The sequence below is a fragment of the Crinia signifera genome, chromosome 5, assembly GCF_055691185.1.
Source record: "Crinia signifera chromosome 5, ASM5569118v1, whole genome shotgun sequence".
Classification (NCBI taxonomy): domain Eukaryota; kingdom Metazoa; phylum Chordata; class Amphibia; order Anura; family Myobatrachidae; genus Crinia; species Crinia signifera.
Window position 1 is genome coordinate 79,979,371 of NC_139221.1, and position 15,146 is coordinate 79,994,516.

Sequence of the window (15,146 nt, forward strand, 5' to 3'; positions counted from 1 at the left end):
TCTCATTTAAATACTGTATGGTGCTCAACAAAATAAGACATTCTGACATGTGAGTACAATATCAGACACATGGGCCTAATCAGCATTTAGCGCCTTACACCCTGCTATTCCCATCAGAAAACCCTCAAAGTACTAGTACAATAATTATTATTATAATTGTTTATTTATATGGCGCCGCATGCACCTAACTATACATAAATGAGCAAATAAATAAATAACAAATTACAGTACAAGGCAATTTAGGACAAGCTTAAGGGGACAGTACACTGAAGCATTTATTAGGGTGGCAGTGATATATATATATTCTAAGAAATGCACATGAGGAGAGAGGGCCCTGCTCGTGAGTGCTTACATTCTAAAGGGGAAGGCTAGACAGACAGGAGTGAGACAGAAGGGGAAAATGTGAGCATAAACAGAAGGTTAGGATGAGAGATGGCTGGGTTTAATGAAGAAGTGGGTCTTGGGAGACTGCTTAAAGTTTTGTCGGGAGGTGGAGAGTCTGCTAGAGAGACTCCACAGATATAGAGCACAACAGACAAAATCTTGGCGGCAGGAATGGGAGGAAATAATCAGTTGGCAGGAGAGGCGGCATGCATTTGTAGAGCGGAGAGAGTGGGAGGGAGTGTAAAGAGAGATAAGGTAAGATATGTAGGTGGGAGTAATGGGTGATGGCTTTGTAAGCGAGTGTGAGGAGCTGTATTCTGACGGGGAGCTAGTGTAGGGCTTGTAAAAGAGGGGAGGTGAACATAATGCTGCTGCCCGACTCATCTTCCTCCCCAAAAGTACTGAGGATAGATAGATTGGAGTTTAGAGAGGTGTTTGCCAGGAATGCCAGAAAGGAGGTAATTCCAGCAGTTTAGTCTGGAGATAACCAGTGATTGGATGAGGGTCTTTGTAGCATCCTGGGTGAGAGAGGGTCAGATCCTGGATATGAGAGAGGTGTTAAATGTATGGTATAAAGGGAAGGGAGGAGTCAAGAATAATGCCAAGGCAGCATACTTGGGTGCTAGAAGAGATAATTGTCCATAGAGCAGGGGTTCCCAAACTTTTTTGAATCACGGCGCCCTAGAGCATCAAAATATTTTCAAGGCACCCCTAGGCCAAATGCTTCTTATCGATAAATTCAGAAAAAAATTATTAAATAAAGTGCATTGTGTGCATATGTCACAGTTATCTGGTGAGGGACAGGATTTGCTTTGGTTTGTCCACATATGTTATGATTGGCAGCCACCAGCACTGGTTTTGCCTGGTACATTGACCATATATAATATGAATTGATCCTGGTCCACCAACCCAAGGCACCCCTGCAAGTGTCCCGAGGCACCCCAGGGTGCCTAGGCACACAGTTTGGGAACCACTGCCGTAGAGTGTGGAATTGTGCGAGGTGAAGTTATAATCCTTTGAAAGCAGGAGGGAAATAGTTGATGAAAAATGAAATAACATTATTCCCGGTTAAGCATGTCTGTGTCCTGTTATGGACATTTGCCAAAGAACCACCAAAGCAAAACATTTGTTTCTAGTTGCCCACAGCTAAAGGGATTCTAGTCATGCCATTATATTGACCCTTAATAAAAATCCATTACGATGGAACCCATAGACAAGAGTAAATAAACAGAGAAGTACAAGTATTCTTTCACCAATCAGCTGTGGGAACATACTGTATAATACATTAGTAAGCCTGCTCAAAGTGAATTCTTTGAAAGCTAGTCTGGTACCTTGTACAAACATGCACAAACACTTGCTTCTGTGTTTGTGCCTGTGTGAGAGAGATGTCGTTTCATTTGCTGCCAACAGAAGGCAGTGTTTTGGAGACACACAGACACTAGACATAGATATATAGATGATTATATAGTTTCCTTATGGTCGGCTATCCCATGATGCCACATCAAATGTGGTTGGTTCCATTGATTACAATATGAGCTTCATCTTCAACAAACTTGATTGATGAAAACGGAAGTATTGTTTTAATGTATATTCTAAATGAAATATATCTGCTCTAATCTGGTCATTCCCAACCACAAGAGTTTCCTTTAGTAGCTGGGAGGGGGGGGGGGGGGTTGGTTGGGCCATAGCACATGGTAGCAAATGGATGACTACCACGTGACTGCATGTTTCTCTGCGTAAGCCACATTAGTACGCAGCTATGCGCTTCAGAGGCCGGCTGCTTTTTGTCGCTTTTCTTTAAAACTTTGTTTACTTAAACGCACACATCTGCTGAAGCCGGTCATCAATATCAATGAAAGCAATTTAAGTAATTCCCTAAAGTGTACATTTATGAAGCATTGAAATATCACTGGGACATTACACATTCAGAAATGCCTCTGCTTAATCCCAATGGCCATATATGGTTCTAACGGCAGTTTTCCATACATCGCCAGGTCATTTGTGGATCAGAGTTTGGGCACCTTACAAGTCTGAAATTCCAAAACAAAACAAGAGGTAAATGATTCTGATTTGTACGGTGTATGCCATTCCATACAGTGAAAGAAAGGCCAAACATATCATTCCCATTGTACTTACAAAGAAGCTACAGTAGGAGCATAGATCTGTAATAAGGATTTCGTATAAGACCCTACATTTCTTTATTTACCAGGGGAAAAAAAAAAAAATTGAAGAAATGTATTTATTTTTTCAGTTGGGAATTTGACATCATTGTGCTGTGCTGGCCCTTCACTGTCCATCTTTGGTGCCACGGCCCGGTCTCTTAAGAAGAGGAGCAGCCAGGAAGAGAATCGCCAGGCACACAGTCTATGAGGCAGACGCAGAGGCGCCTCCGCTAATCAACTACCTTCAAACACCCTCCCAGGCTGGCACTGCAGAAGTGTAAATCCAACACTGACTGGCAGAGTTTGGTAAGTCAAGGGACTCAAGCAGCACTCAGCTCAGCAGTCACAGCACAGCAGCACTCAGCCCGGCAGTCACAGGTTTCATTTTCTGCATCTACCTATATTTTAGTGTAGCTGTGAGTCTACGCTAGTGTGTGTGTATGTGTTCGCCTGTTTGGCTTCTCTGGAGGTAAAATCATAGTGGCACACTGGTGTGCGCTCAATACTAACAGCACCCTACATGGGTATTACCAGGGTGTAGGCACTATGAGGCTGCTGTGCATGCAGAGAAGAGTGACACGTGTGGTCTGGAGGACATGTACCTGCACCTGTGCACTGTAAATTGGTGATCTTAGTACTGACTGTACACACTGACTGTACACACCATTACAGGTTGAGCATGTTTGAGGGCTGTAGGCTGTAGTGCTTTCTGTAAAAGTCCCATTTGTTTGTATGCCCAGGGCTCTATGATCACAGCTTCAGGAAGATCAGGGGCATTTCTTGTCCAGTGCTAATGATCCTGGATCCCCTCATGTTCCTCCTAATGTCCATTACAGGTAGTATTACTCAGTGGCAGCATTGCAGGGACAATTTTTTTACAGGTTTGTAATTCAGTGTTGCTACCTGTTTAAGGTAACCCATTTCACATTGCACTAATTACTGGGTCAAAATGGCTTGTACCCAGTAATTAGTTGCTATGTGAAAGGGGTATAAGTGGAGCTCGAGAGTTGGGCCCCAGATATATCTGATTGCAGGCCTCAGGGTAACGGCCAGTATCATAACATCTTTCCGTTCAGATGATCATTAATTTTGTTCATCTGGAGGCCTACCACCTAGCAACAACATGTGGGTTAGGGAGCAAAATTCCCCAAAATCACTGGAACAATGTAAAGTGAGATAAAGAATTTTTTCTTTGCTTCTGTCTAGGGACAAGCTAAGTATCTGCTCTCTGAGCTAATGGTCAGGTGACCATTCCAGCTGGTATCGTCGGGATGCTGACTGGCCGGACTCAGACAGCGGGGCGAGCGCAACAAAGCCCCTTGCGGGCTTGCTGTGCTCACCACGCTGCGGGCATAGTGGCTCGCTACGCTTGCCACCTATTCTATTCTCCATCTATGGGGGTCATGGACCCCCACGAGGGAGTATAGCCGGTGGCCATCGGGACCCCGAGTGTGTCGGGGTTTTGACTGTCGGGATCCCGACATCGGAGAAATGACTGTTGGGATTCCGACTGTCGGGAAACTGTCCGGCATCCCGGTCAGCGCTGACATGGAGGACATGGTTTCTCTATCTATGACAGATTCTCTCAGAATGTCCACCATTGCAGGCAGCAATAAAATAAAGAGCCCCAAAAGAGTATTTATTTCCTCTACTTCCAGCTCAGAGTAAATTTCTTATAAGAGGAAGAAATCTATTTCTGTCAGAAGTTAGTGTGTGGTCTTTCCGTTGTTTTTTGATTCTGAGGCACAGGGTTGGTCCAGATGAACAAGTCTCCTTCTTGTTCAGTAAGCTCTGAGACGTTTAGATTACCAAAAAGGAGAGTGGCAAGTAAATAAAAAAAAACCATTCCTCTATTCCCTGTCATAGCAGACAGCCACATTGGTGCTACCCATAGCTGGCATAATTATCTGCCTGTAGCTGGCAGCATGAAAGTACCCATAGTCAGCATAGGAGGACACCAATGACACAGCCACATTATCCTCCAAGTGATTTGGGCCAGACTTGATTGGGAATCAGAGGAAATTACCAGAACATCCACCTCATTCTAGTAAGTAGTTGAGTGAGGTGCAGATGGCCAGAGTGGCTTTAGCAGCCAATACTCCACCATCAAAGTTATATACTACACACTGGGTCTTGAAGAATGACTCTTGTCCAAAGATTTACTCAGCTTGCATTTAGGACAAGTTATGAGGAAGATGAGCTGGTCCTGCACTCGTATATGAGGTTACCAAATGCTCCAGCATTATTCCACCCTAATCTTGATACGGCTTTGGCCTTTATTGTAGAGGAAGGTTATTGACTCCACTGAACCTTTACCTTTTGTATATTTTGATTATAAGCTGAAACGTTAACGTTAATAGTCTGGGTGGCAGACTAGTGAGAGTTTAGCTGACCTACATTCACAGTCTGTGGAGTTTTCTAACTTTACAGTTGCTGATTTGTTTGGCCCACAGTTCATCAAGGAGGGTAAGACATGGCACAAAGCTAGGAAGTCTTTTGCCGATCTAAATAAAGTCAGTGAACCTTACAGGACTTGATCAGCCACCTTTTCCCTATAAGAAAACAAGACTGTTCTATAAGGCTAGTATTGAATGTCTAGTCATTGAATCTGTTCCTAAAACTAAAAAGGTTTCATATGGAGGGTACATATGTAAGACATTCCGTAACTCCACATAAGGGACTGCTTTTGTGTAAAAAATGATCTTAAAGTTATTATAGTAAAATTCCCCAATATAGATATTCCATCATTCGTGTATTTTCAAGTCCGCAGTTATGTTACATAATTGATTACCAAGCTTCAACTCACAACAAACGTTAACCCCCTAGATTAAATTAAATATCAGATTGGACACCCATTCTCCACTTCTTTAATGTATGGCTATATTAGAAAATAATTATATGTATCCTTTATCACCACAGTGGAAACATTCTGATACAAACATTCCTCTTCTAACTATTATTAAACCTTGTGTTTTATTGAATATCTGGTCGGGCATCATATGCCGAAATGCAATATAAAGTGCTCCATAGGGCATATAATACCACAAGATTACGAAAGGAGCATCCGAAAATTTGAATTGCTTTAAATGCTTGTTGCCTGAAGCTGACATACTGTAGTGCACTGTATGTGGTCCTGGCCAGTAGGCCAAGCATTGGTTAGACACCCAGTCCTATATTAATAATACTCTTAGTATTACTTTCAAGATTAAATTTACCTTTGGTTTATGGAATTATTATAATCCATCTGACCCTAATAAACCAGCTGTAGGTACACAATTATTATTAGCTTGAATAGCTGCCTAGCCAAAAATACTAAACGCGTAGGGTTATTTCAGGCAATGTTGGCCAAATGTTGGATCAAGTATTGAAACTTTATGTGAAACCACCTATTGGAAGAAATCTTTTATACTGCTGTTCAGAATAAACACATTTTGTTTTCACCATTGTGTACTTTCTCTGGTGAAACCCTACAAACGCACCTCTATACCCTTCTTTTTTTCATTTCTATTCTGTGCCTCTATTAACAGCGAGGTTCTATAGAAGTGCAACTACCCCAACAGTGCAGGAAAAGGTCACAACTCCCATCTTCTGTGATATATATATATATATATATATATATATGTACACATACATATATGTTTGTTTTCCATGTATTTGTACTATATGGTCTTATACTGTAATTCGCTATTTGTTTTTTGCTCATTTATGTATTGTCAGGTGCTGCAGAACCCTTGTGGGCCATATAAATAAATGATAATAATTATTATTATAATATTAGGCACATGTCAACAATACACAATGAGCAATAACATCTAGCACCAGGCATGTAGGAACTTGTCAGACAACATCTACAGTATGCTGCCTTTCAGAACCACAGCGGGTTCCTTCATCAGTATGAGTAGTAGAGGGCTATTGTGCTGTAACAGCTGAGCCTACATGCCTGCTCTGAGATGCTATTGTTAATTCTTTATTGTTGACGTGTGCCTACATGTCTAAATGTGAACTTTGTGCTGCTTTAAATATATTTAGAAAACATGATGTAGTTTTGTGCTTTGTGTGGAACGGATACTCAGTAATTTAAGTATCATGTCTACTGCAAAGGCACACAGGTATGGGAATTATTGCAGGGAGTGCTGGATTTCATCGCTAACTATAAAATATAGAAAGAAGAGGATGGAACTCTGCAGACTTGTAAAAACATCCTTTCATCGTCCAACAGTTTGGGGTCACTTCCCTTTCTGCTGTTTTATAGAATATATATATATATATATATATATATATATATATATATATATATATATATATATATACACACACACACACACATACACACACACACATTATATACATATACATCTTTGCACCATTTCTGGTTATTCACTGGATATGATTTGTATACATTTCTATAAACTCTGGAAAAACAGAGGGTGTTCTCAAACTTTTCACAGCATTTTCAGGTTTGAGCACAAAATGACCTTTGATCCAACCCACCCAAAAGGAGTAAGAACAAGTCGACCATGTTCTGGAGATGGGGTATAATGAGCCATTCAATAAATTGAAGGCTTTTTTTCAGGGGCAAGTAGATTAATGCCCATAAGTATTCTGTTGACAAGTGTGTCTATAAAAGAATTTGCTCATCTGATTATCTATGGTCAGTGAGGTTGTACTGTATATAAAAGACAAAAGCAGAACTAAACTGTAGCACATTTTACAAATGAGGTGTAAAAATGAACAATAGCTGATCATCTAAGTAATTAGTTAGAAAATGCCGTCTTTCTGTGGTGACACCTAGAAGTGAATGGGGAAAGTTTATCCCCTGTCGAAGCGGTTAAGCTTGCATGTGTCACTTTCTGAGAGAGAAAAAAGCCACGGAACATGTATTATTAAAATGACTGCTGCAACAAGTGGTTGCTGGTGAGAAAGCGATTACAAGGATCAGGTGTTCTCTGATGTAAGATAAGATGATCTTCAGCCAGTTAAATAAATGAGCAGCTTTTAGTTTAATGAAAGCTTCAAGTTATCGGATAAGCAGAAAAAAAAGTGTGATTATTTTACATTGTAATCCATTCATGGTACACAATCCAGAGATAGGACTAGCAGATTAGAATGTGAAACTACAGCACTAAGGATTTAAGGAACTGCAAATAAAATCTATTTTTTTTTTCCAATGGATATCACCAAAATGGCATTGTTGCCTGTATGTGATATACTGCATAGATTTAAAAAAAAAAAAAAAAAATTAGAAACTTCCTTAATGGGAAAAAAATAGTTAAAACAGCTGCAGTATGTTGATTGTGTTTTGGGAGTTCCTTTATTATTGATACTTTAAACTTTCTTTGTTTTTTTGTCTTATTTTTATTAAGTTACAATATATGTCTAAAGGGGCATACAAACGTAGAGATCTGTGCTAAGCAATTTTTCTGGTGTTAAGATCTTCCATGGAGAGCACATACACACGCAGAGATTTGTACTAAGCAATTTTGCTTAAGCAAAAAAAAAATTAAATAGTGGGTGGATATTACCAGAGGATTTTTAGTTTATCAGACAAATAGGGGGAAATTTACTAAGAATACGAATACTCGTATTCTTAATACGAATGCATATGACTATTATCGGTGGCGTATGCCACTTACAAATTTGTGTTCCGGTGGCTAATTTACAAAGGTGTCTTTTTTTCCCCTCTATTTTACCAATGTCGTATGCATTAAATACTAATTCGTATCAGCAGAAGCCTACATGGATCATTCAGATCCATGCAGGTGTCAGTGTAAAAAAATAATATAAAAAAAAAATGGCGTGGGGTCCCACCCCACAGCCATAACCAGCACCAGGCTTAAAAAGCTGGTCCTGGTTTTAAAAAGTCAGGGAACCGAACAAGTAGGGGTTCCCTGTATTTTTTAAAACCAGCACCAGGCCCAATGGCCGGTCCTGGTTCCCAAAATACGGGGGACAAAATAGGGGTCCCCCGTATTTCAAGAACCAGCACCAGGCCCATCAAGCCAGCAGGGTAATGCCACAGCCAGGGGACACTTATTAAATAAGGTCCCTCGGACAAAGCATTAATCCCTACTGACCGTTCAGTATGGGCAGGAGTGCAGGGGAAGTGGGACCCCCCTCCAGAATTTACCTAATTCTGAAGCCCGGTGCTCTCCCCGGTACCCATGGGCTGTGGGTAACAGGCTGATCGGTGTGTAAAATTAGATAAAAACCATTGGGTTTTGGGTGGAACTATGAGTCCCAGCAAGCCTGGTCCGCATACTGGGACTTGGAGAACCACAAGTCCCAGCATGCGGTCCATTAATGAGCTTGCTGGGACTCTTAGTTCAACAGCAGAAGCAATAGTTAAATAAAAACACAAACACATCTGAAAAATAAAACTTTATTGCATTCAGAGCCCTTTCATCCAAATACTTCCCTATCTTGACACGTAGGTAGGTGTCCTCCATCCATCTGTTGGTCCTTTTAGGGTACCTGGGGAAGGAAAGCATACTCACTAGGGTCCTCCGGTGTAGATCACGTCCATGTAGGCATTGACGGGGGGCACAGATGTGCAGAATGGAAGGGGGCATGGGCACAGATGGGAGGGGGCATGGGCACAGATGGGAGGGGGCATGGGCACAGACAGGAGGGGGCACGAACACAGAAGGGAGGGGTCACAGATGAGAGTGGTCACAGATGGGCAGAAGGGAGGGGGCATGGGCACAAACGGGAGTGGGCACAGATGGGCAGAATGGAGGAGACACAGCAAAGACGGATGGGGCACAGATGGACAGAAGGGAGGAGGCATGGGCACAGACAGAAGGGAGGGGGCACGGGCACAGACAGAAGGGGTCACAGATGAGCAGACGGGAGGGGGCATGGGCACAGACGGGAGGGGGCACAGATGGGCAGAATGGAGGAGGCACAGCAACGACGGAAGGGGCACAGATGGGCAGAAGGGAGGGGGCATGGGCACAGAAAGGAGGCACAGATGAGCAGATGGGAGGGGGCATGGGCACAGACGGGAGGGGGCACAGATGGGCAGAAGGGAGGGGGCACGGACACAGACGGATAAAACAGCATGAGAGGCTGAGCGGGCAGCCATGCAGTGCTGACCAGGAGGAGGAGGGAGGGGAGGCCGCAGGGAGGGCTGCGAGTTTGGCGGTGGGCTGAGCAGCTAAACGGGAGTCGGGGAGCTCAGCTGGATGAGGGGCTGAGCGGGCGGCCATGCGGCGGTGACCGAGAGGAGAAGAGAGTGGAGGCCGCAGTGAGGGCTGCGAGTCCGGCGGTGGACTGAGCAGCTGAAGGGTAGTCGGTCAGCAGAAAAGCAGTCAGGGAGCAGAACCGATGGTTGAGCCTGGCTTTATGAAGTGAGCGGAGCCAGTGGGGGAAGCTTGAGCTTACCGAGCTCAGGTGTAGGCTGCCGCTTCACTCTTCTTCAGTGTGCACGCGGTAAATCAATGGTAGGAGGAGTCAAAGCTAAACCATTACTAGCCCTTTTGAGCTTTGATACTCATTGAAATACCAAAGAATACCCGGGCACAACAGCTTTTGAATGAAAAAGATCTAAGTGACTTGTACAAGTAGTTGGTAAATCATAAAAAGTGCTCTTAGTAAGGGTGGTATACATACATTACATATGTCACTCTAGTGAATGCATACCTTAGTATTTCTGTCTCCTTATGCCGGTCATTCTTCTATGCCTGTATGGTTACTGGATGTTAGCATCACAAAGGGGTTGCTCTTGCTAGGGGCGCGATGTACTAAGCCTTGAAAAGTGATAAAATGGAGAGTGATAAACCACCAACCAATCAGCTCGTACCTGTCATTTTGCAAACACAGCCTGTGACATAGCAGGGAGGTGATGATTGGCTGTTGGTTTATCACTCTCCATTTATCACTTTTCAAGCTTAGCACATTTGGCCCCTTATATTTCAGATGCAGTTTCTTCTCCTTTGCCTCCAGCAGCTGTGGGTAGACATATGGCAGCAAAACGCCCTTGACAATATTAAAACCAGCAAAGTAGATAATACAGTCCCTATTGGAGTAGCTTTTTGAAATATGGGGGTCCATGGTTTGTACTGACGCGTTTCACTGTCTAAAAATACAGCTTTATAAAAGGTAAAGTTGTATTATTAGACAGCGAAACACGTCCGGACAAACAGTGGACCCCCTATTTCATAATTGGCCGACATGGACCCGAACTCTTTCCAACAAGTTGTTCCTTCAAAGGATTATCCATTTCAGGCGGCACAATAGGAACGGAACTCCATCAGCATTGTTCATAATATAGGTCCACTTCACACCATCTATTGACACAGTTTTGCAACCTTATTTTTAAAATTGTGTTTTTTACTTGTGATTATTCATTAATATTTTTTATTTCTTTATATTAATTTGCACGTTCAGCGCCACTTCTCTTTTGTTTTTGCTTAAGCTCCAGGAGAACTTGTGTTTTGAATGTGACTAAACCCGATAAAAAGTATTATACAAGTGAAACAAACAAGCAAAAAACAAACAATAAAAAAAATAAAAAAAAACCAACTCATCAGCTTATTACATGCAGAATGGTTTTGTCCATCTAGGAAAAATATGTGTGGCAGCAGCCGTCCTTGGCAGTGGGTAAGTAGGGCTTTTACACGCAGAATATGCCATGTTCGTCTCATCTGAAAGCAGCCATATTCTTAAATACAGACATCAGCAGATACAGCAGCAGCTACAGTGAGGAATATTCCTGCAAAGCCACCCAAGGATGCGCCGGGCATTAGCGCTACTGGCTGCAGGTATGCCGCTCCAGGAACCCGCAACCCACATGCAGGCGCTGCCCCCAGGGACCTGTGCAGCACCATGGCACTCCTTGCACACCTCTACTTACAGCCCTGATTTGTGCATAAAAAACATACCTCATTTTAGTAAGGATTGTACCCCAATAAGGAAATTAAATATGAATTATTATACCTTATAACCATATTTATTAGATCTTTTTAGGTTTTGATTATTTTAAAAGCAGGATTATTTTCACCTGCAGGAAATAACTCCAATACATCTAGCACCAATACTATTTCTCGTGTTCTATTCTATTGTATGACCTAACCTGACCTTATAAAGTAATGAAACCAATTTACACCCATTTTTTTTAATTATCTGGTTTAGTTATGTTGCTTCTATGAGAGGATACATATTATTTTGTTTTATAGTGTTCTATAAAATGCTTTCTAGGTGCTGAAAAAAGCATGAAAAACATTAAAGCACGCGACACAGTATCAAATATAGCAGACGGAAATGGCATTAATCTCTCTCCATAGTCACTTGTGGCCATTGACTGGGCACTCATAGCTGCCAGACTGTTGTTTCCTAGTGGGTGGCAAGGCCTAGGACTGTGTCATAAGTGCACTTTCCTTGGCTTCACAATGTCCCCTGCGACTGCAAGTTTGAGAAAGGTCAGACTTAAACAATGGTAGAGGATATATAGCTGGCTGCTATAACACTATGAAGCAGCCAGTCTCATATCATGAAGGGGGAGAGAGGAGAGTGCTGCTGCTCTGTGATGGGCTGTGGAGGTTTCAGATTCAGTCTGAACGAAGGACTGTGCGTGCCCTGGAGCCACAGTGCACTTCTCCTAATGGTGCTGCAGCTCTGATCACAGTGCAGTGTTAGATACAGCCTCACCATCAAGCGTCAAGCCTTTGAGAGCCACGATGGTAAGCAGACAATCTTAGAGCTTTGGATAAATGCTGCATCTTCAGGCTCAGTATCTGAGAAGCTGGCAGTGGGGTCCACATGTGGCATTTTACGTGCACGCAGATCCGCTGTGACCAAAGACACAGCACTGCGGTCACCTCTGCATCAGGCCTGTACTGCCAAGTACTGATTGAGTCCATAATATAGCTGCCCACACTGAATACACATGTGCACTTTACAAGATCTGACTTGCGGTGCCTATCTGGACACATCACATGAACTGGCATATGCAGTGGTCCATCCATATTTTTTAATATGTTTGATTGGTTTAACAATATAAAATAGTCAAGTATTGGTTATGCTACCAAAATGAGACAACTTAAGAAATATACAGTACAATACAACTTGTATTCATTTTGTTTTGTGGTGCTAGATATGCTTTATGTTACATTGGTTTCTTGTAGAAGCACACTTCAGGCAATGTCTGAGATGAATGTATTATAACCTTGCAGCTCTTTATATTGTTTAGAGAACACTGCTCAGCGTGTAGCACAAGAAAACGTGCTTAAAATGCACTCTAACATAGAGCACAGAATCTCAGCACAGAGTTGTGCGACTAGATGCATTTCCTCCACAGTGGAAAAGTGCAATAGCTTAAAATAACATGGCTTTTTTACCAAAACGTTGTCACTGAAGAAATAAAGTCATAAAAAGATTCAGGCTTCCATAATATATATGTGGAATGAAATCATTTGTAGTGTTTGTCTGTTACCCAGCGCCAAGAGATTTAACGGTGACTTCCTTAGTACACACTCTGCCAAGTCACTCCCTGGGGATCCTCCAGCACTGGTGGACAAACTCATGCAGTGTGCTGTAGTGTACACACTTTTTTGTCCCCCCAAAAAAAGGTTAAGAAAATACATTGGCACGTTTGTTTTTGACACTGTGAAGGCAACGTCTCACACCGGATTCAAATGGAATGTCTTTCGGTTTACAATGAATGTCAGGATGAAGGCGTAGAGATGAAAAAGTCCTCTTGAGATTTCATAGGGAAAATGCCCTGAAAGGGTTTGATAGTTAAACTTATACTCTACAGACATGTTCTCTCCTCTTAACAGTTATTTGAAATAGTGTCTGTAGAAAAAAATAAAATTTGCACCAATGACATCATTGGTATTCGTCTGACTCCATTGGCACAGTGGAGTCAGTTAGAGGTCTGAAGCAATATTCATTAAAAATACAGTCTAGCACACCATTAGTAGTTAGATGCATCACTGAGATCACTCTGTCTTATACTTCGGTGATGTCATTAGCTCTTAGTTCATTTAAAGGCTGCATTAACGTGAATAGACTTCAGCCCAGAATTTGCTGCCTACATAGTGTGAAGACGAGAGTGCAGTTTAGGATGTATTTTTTTGTTGCATGTCCAGTTGCAGCTCTCTGTAAGCTCATCCGATGCCAGTCCCAGAGGAAGACTTGTGTGACGTTTATCCTGTGCTAGGAGCATTGGACCAACCGTCTATAATGGGGCATTACTTCATGTTCCGGAAGGTGGAGAGCAAATTCCAAGGCAACCAGCACTGGGAACTCAAATGCCATCAACTCGCGTCTGTTCAGACGAAACTTCTCTTCCAGTTTCTAAATGGCAAAGAAAGAAATAGATTAGAAACCCGATAGTGCCTACAGTTCCCCAAATATGTGGAATAAAAATTGGCATACCAATAGATGAAATGTACAAACACGAGGTCATGTTACAATGCTCAACAAACATCACGCCTTGGCATTTATTTTGAAATCAGTAAAGCATTGTAGGAACCAAAAAGAGAAAACGGCACTACCTTGTGCTGTTCTGCCCCACAATAATGCAGCACATTTGAGAGTTCCTGCGTAGTTGACAATAGCAGTCATAATGGCTGAAAAAGGGGCGGCACCTGACAACCTAATTAAGGCTGACAAAAAGAGAACAATACAATAAACAGCAGGTAGAGTGCAGAACACTTATGGAAGTTTTTAATTAAACATAATTGTAGATCACAATACATTTCTGTGCGTAGTATAGTAATATAAATGTTTTTATTTCAGGTGACTGTAGCAATGTAGTTGCAAGCTGCGGAGCTCATGTACTTACATCTATGAGGTGTTTAACTTCATGTTTTCGCAGGTCACTCCCAATTTTGGCTGCTAACAGGATGCAGGCTCCAGCACAAAGTTTTCTGTTTTGTTTGTTCAACTTCCCCTTCAAGGCAAGTTTCTCAAAATATACAAATGCCATAGCCACTGTGGGTTCTTCGTAGCCACAATCATCCTGTGCCAGTTTACGTATGTCACGCTTCAGGCTATATAGGACAGTAGTAACAAGAGATAAATTAGTGATAAACGGATGCTATAAAATAACCAGTGTGTGGGTCTAATGAGCAGTGGATACAACTGCATGGAGGAGTCATTTTACTACAGCTTCTAAAAATGATAAGAGATGATGTTGCCCATAACAACCAGTCAGATTATGTCTAACATTTCTCTATTGCATCCTAGAGAATGATTGACAGAATAGGACTGGTTGCTATGGGCAACATCACCTCTTTAGTTTTAGAAGCTTTAGCAAATTTTCCCCCTAGACCATCAAGGGCAGAACGACAGCACCAGCCACCCATGGAATGCAAAAATGCCCTGATTTACAATTATATATGTCTATGGATACAGCTAGAAGCATATGTCCGTCTGGACTGGAACAGCTTATCAAGCTCATTTGATGCAGTTGCCAAATATTATACAAATTAAGTGTACATTCAGTAGGCATCTTTATTCACACTGGTTACTGAGAAGATGTAACGCTACCTACGGTATATAAGATGTACCACAGTGTATGCTGAATATCATGCCTTAAGTTACATATTCCAAAAGGATCCATATGGGTACTTGTGTATTATCACGGCGATGGGA

The 15,146-nt window shown here is 42.1% G+C and overlaps 1 protein-coding gene across 2 annotated transcripts in view; it reads right to left on the reverse strand.

Moving 5' to 3' along the window:
- Window positions 1-12,494: 12,494 nt before the first annotated feature.
- CABLES1 (Cdk5 and Abl enzyme substrate 1) overlaps window positions 12,495-15,146 on the reverse strand; it is a 119,540-nt gene continuing 116,888 nt past the window's right edge. For both annotated transcript variants that reach the window (XM_083187524.1, XM_083187523.1), the window contains exons 9-10: window positions 14,335-14,542; window positions 12,495-13,844 (exon numbers count right to left, since the gene is read on the reverse strand). In XM_083187524.1, the coding sequence (XP_083043650.1) occupies window positions 13,704-13,844; window positions 14,335-14,542 (349 nt within the window). In that variant the 3' untranslated portion in view covers window positions 12,495-13,703. The remainder of the gene's footprint in view (window positions 13,845-14,334; window positions 14,543-15,146) is intronic.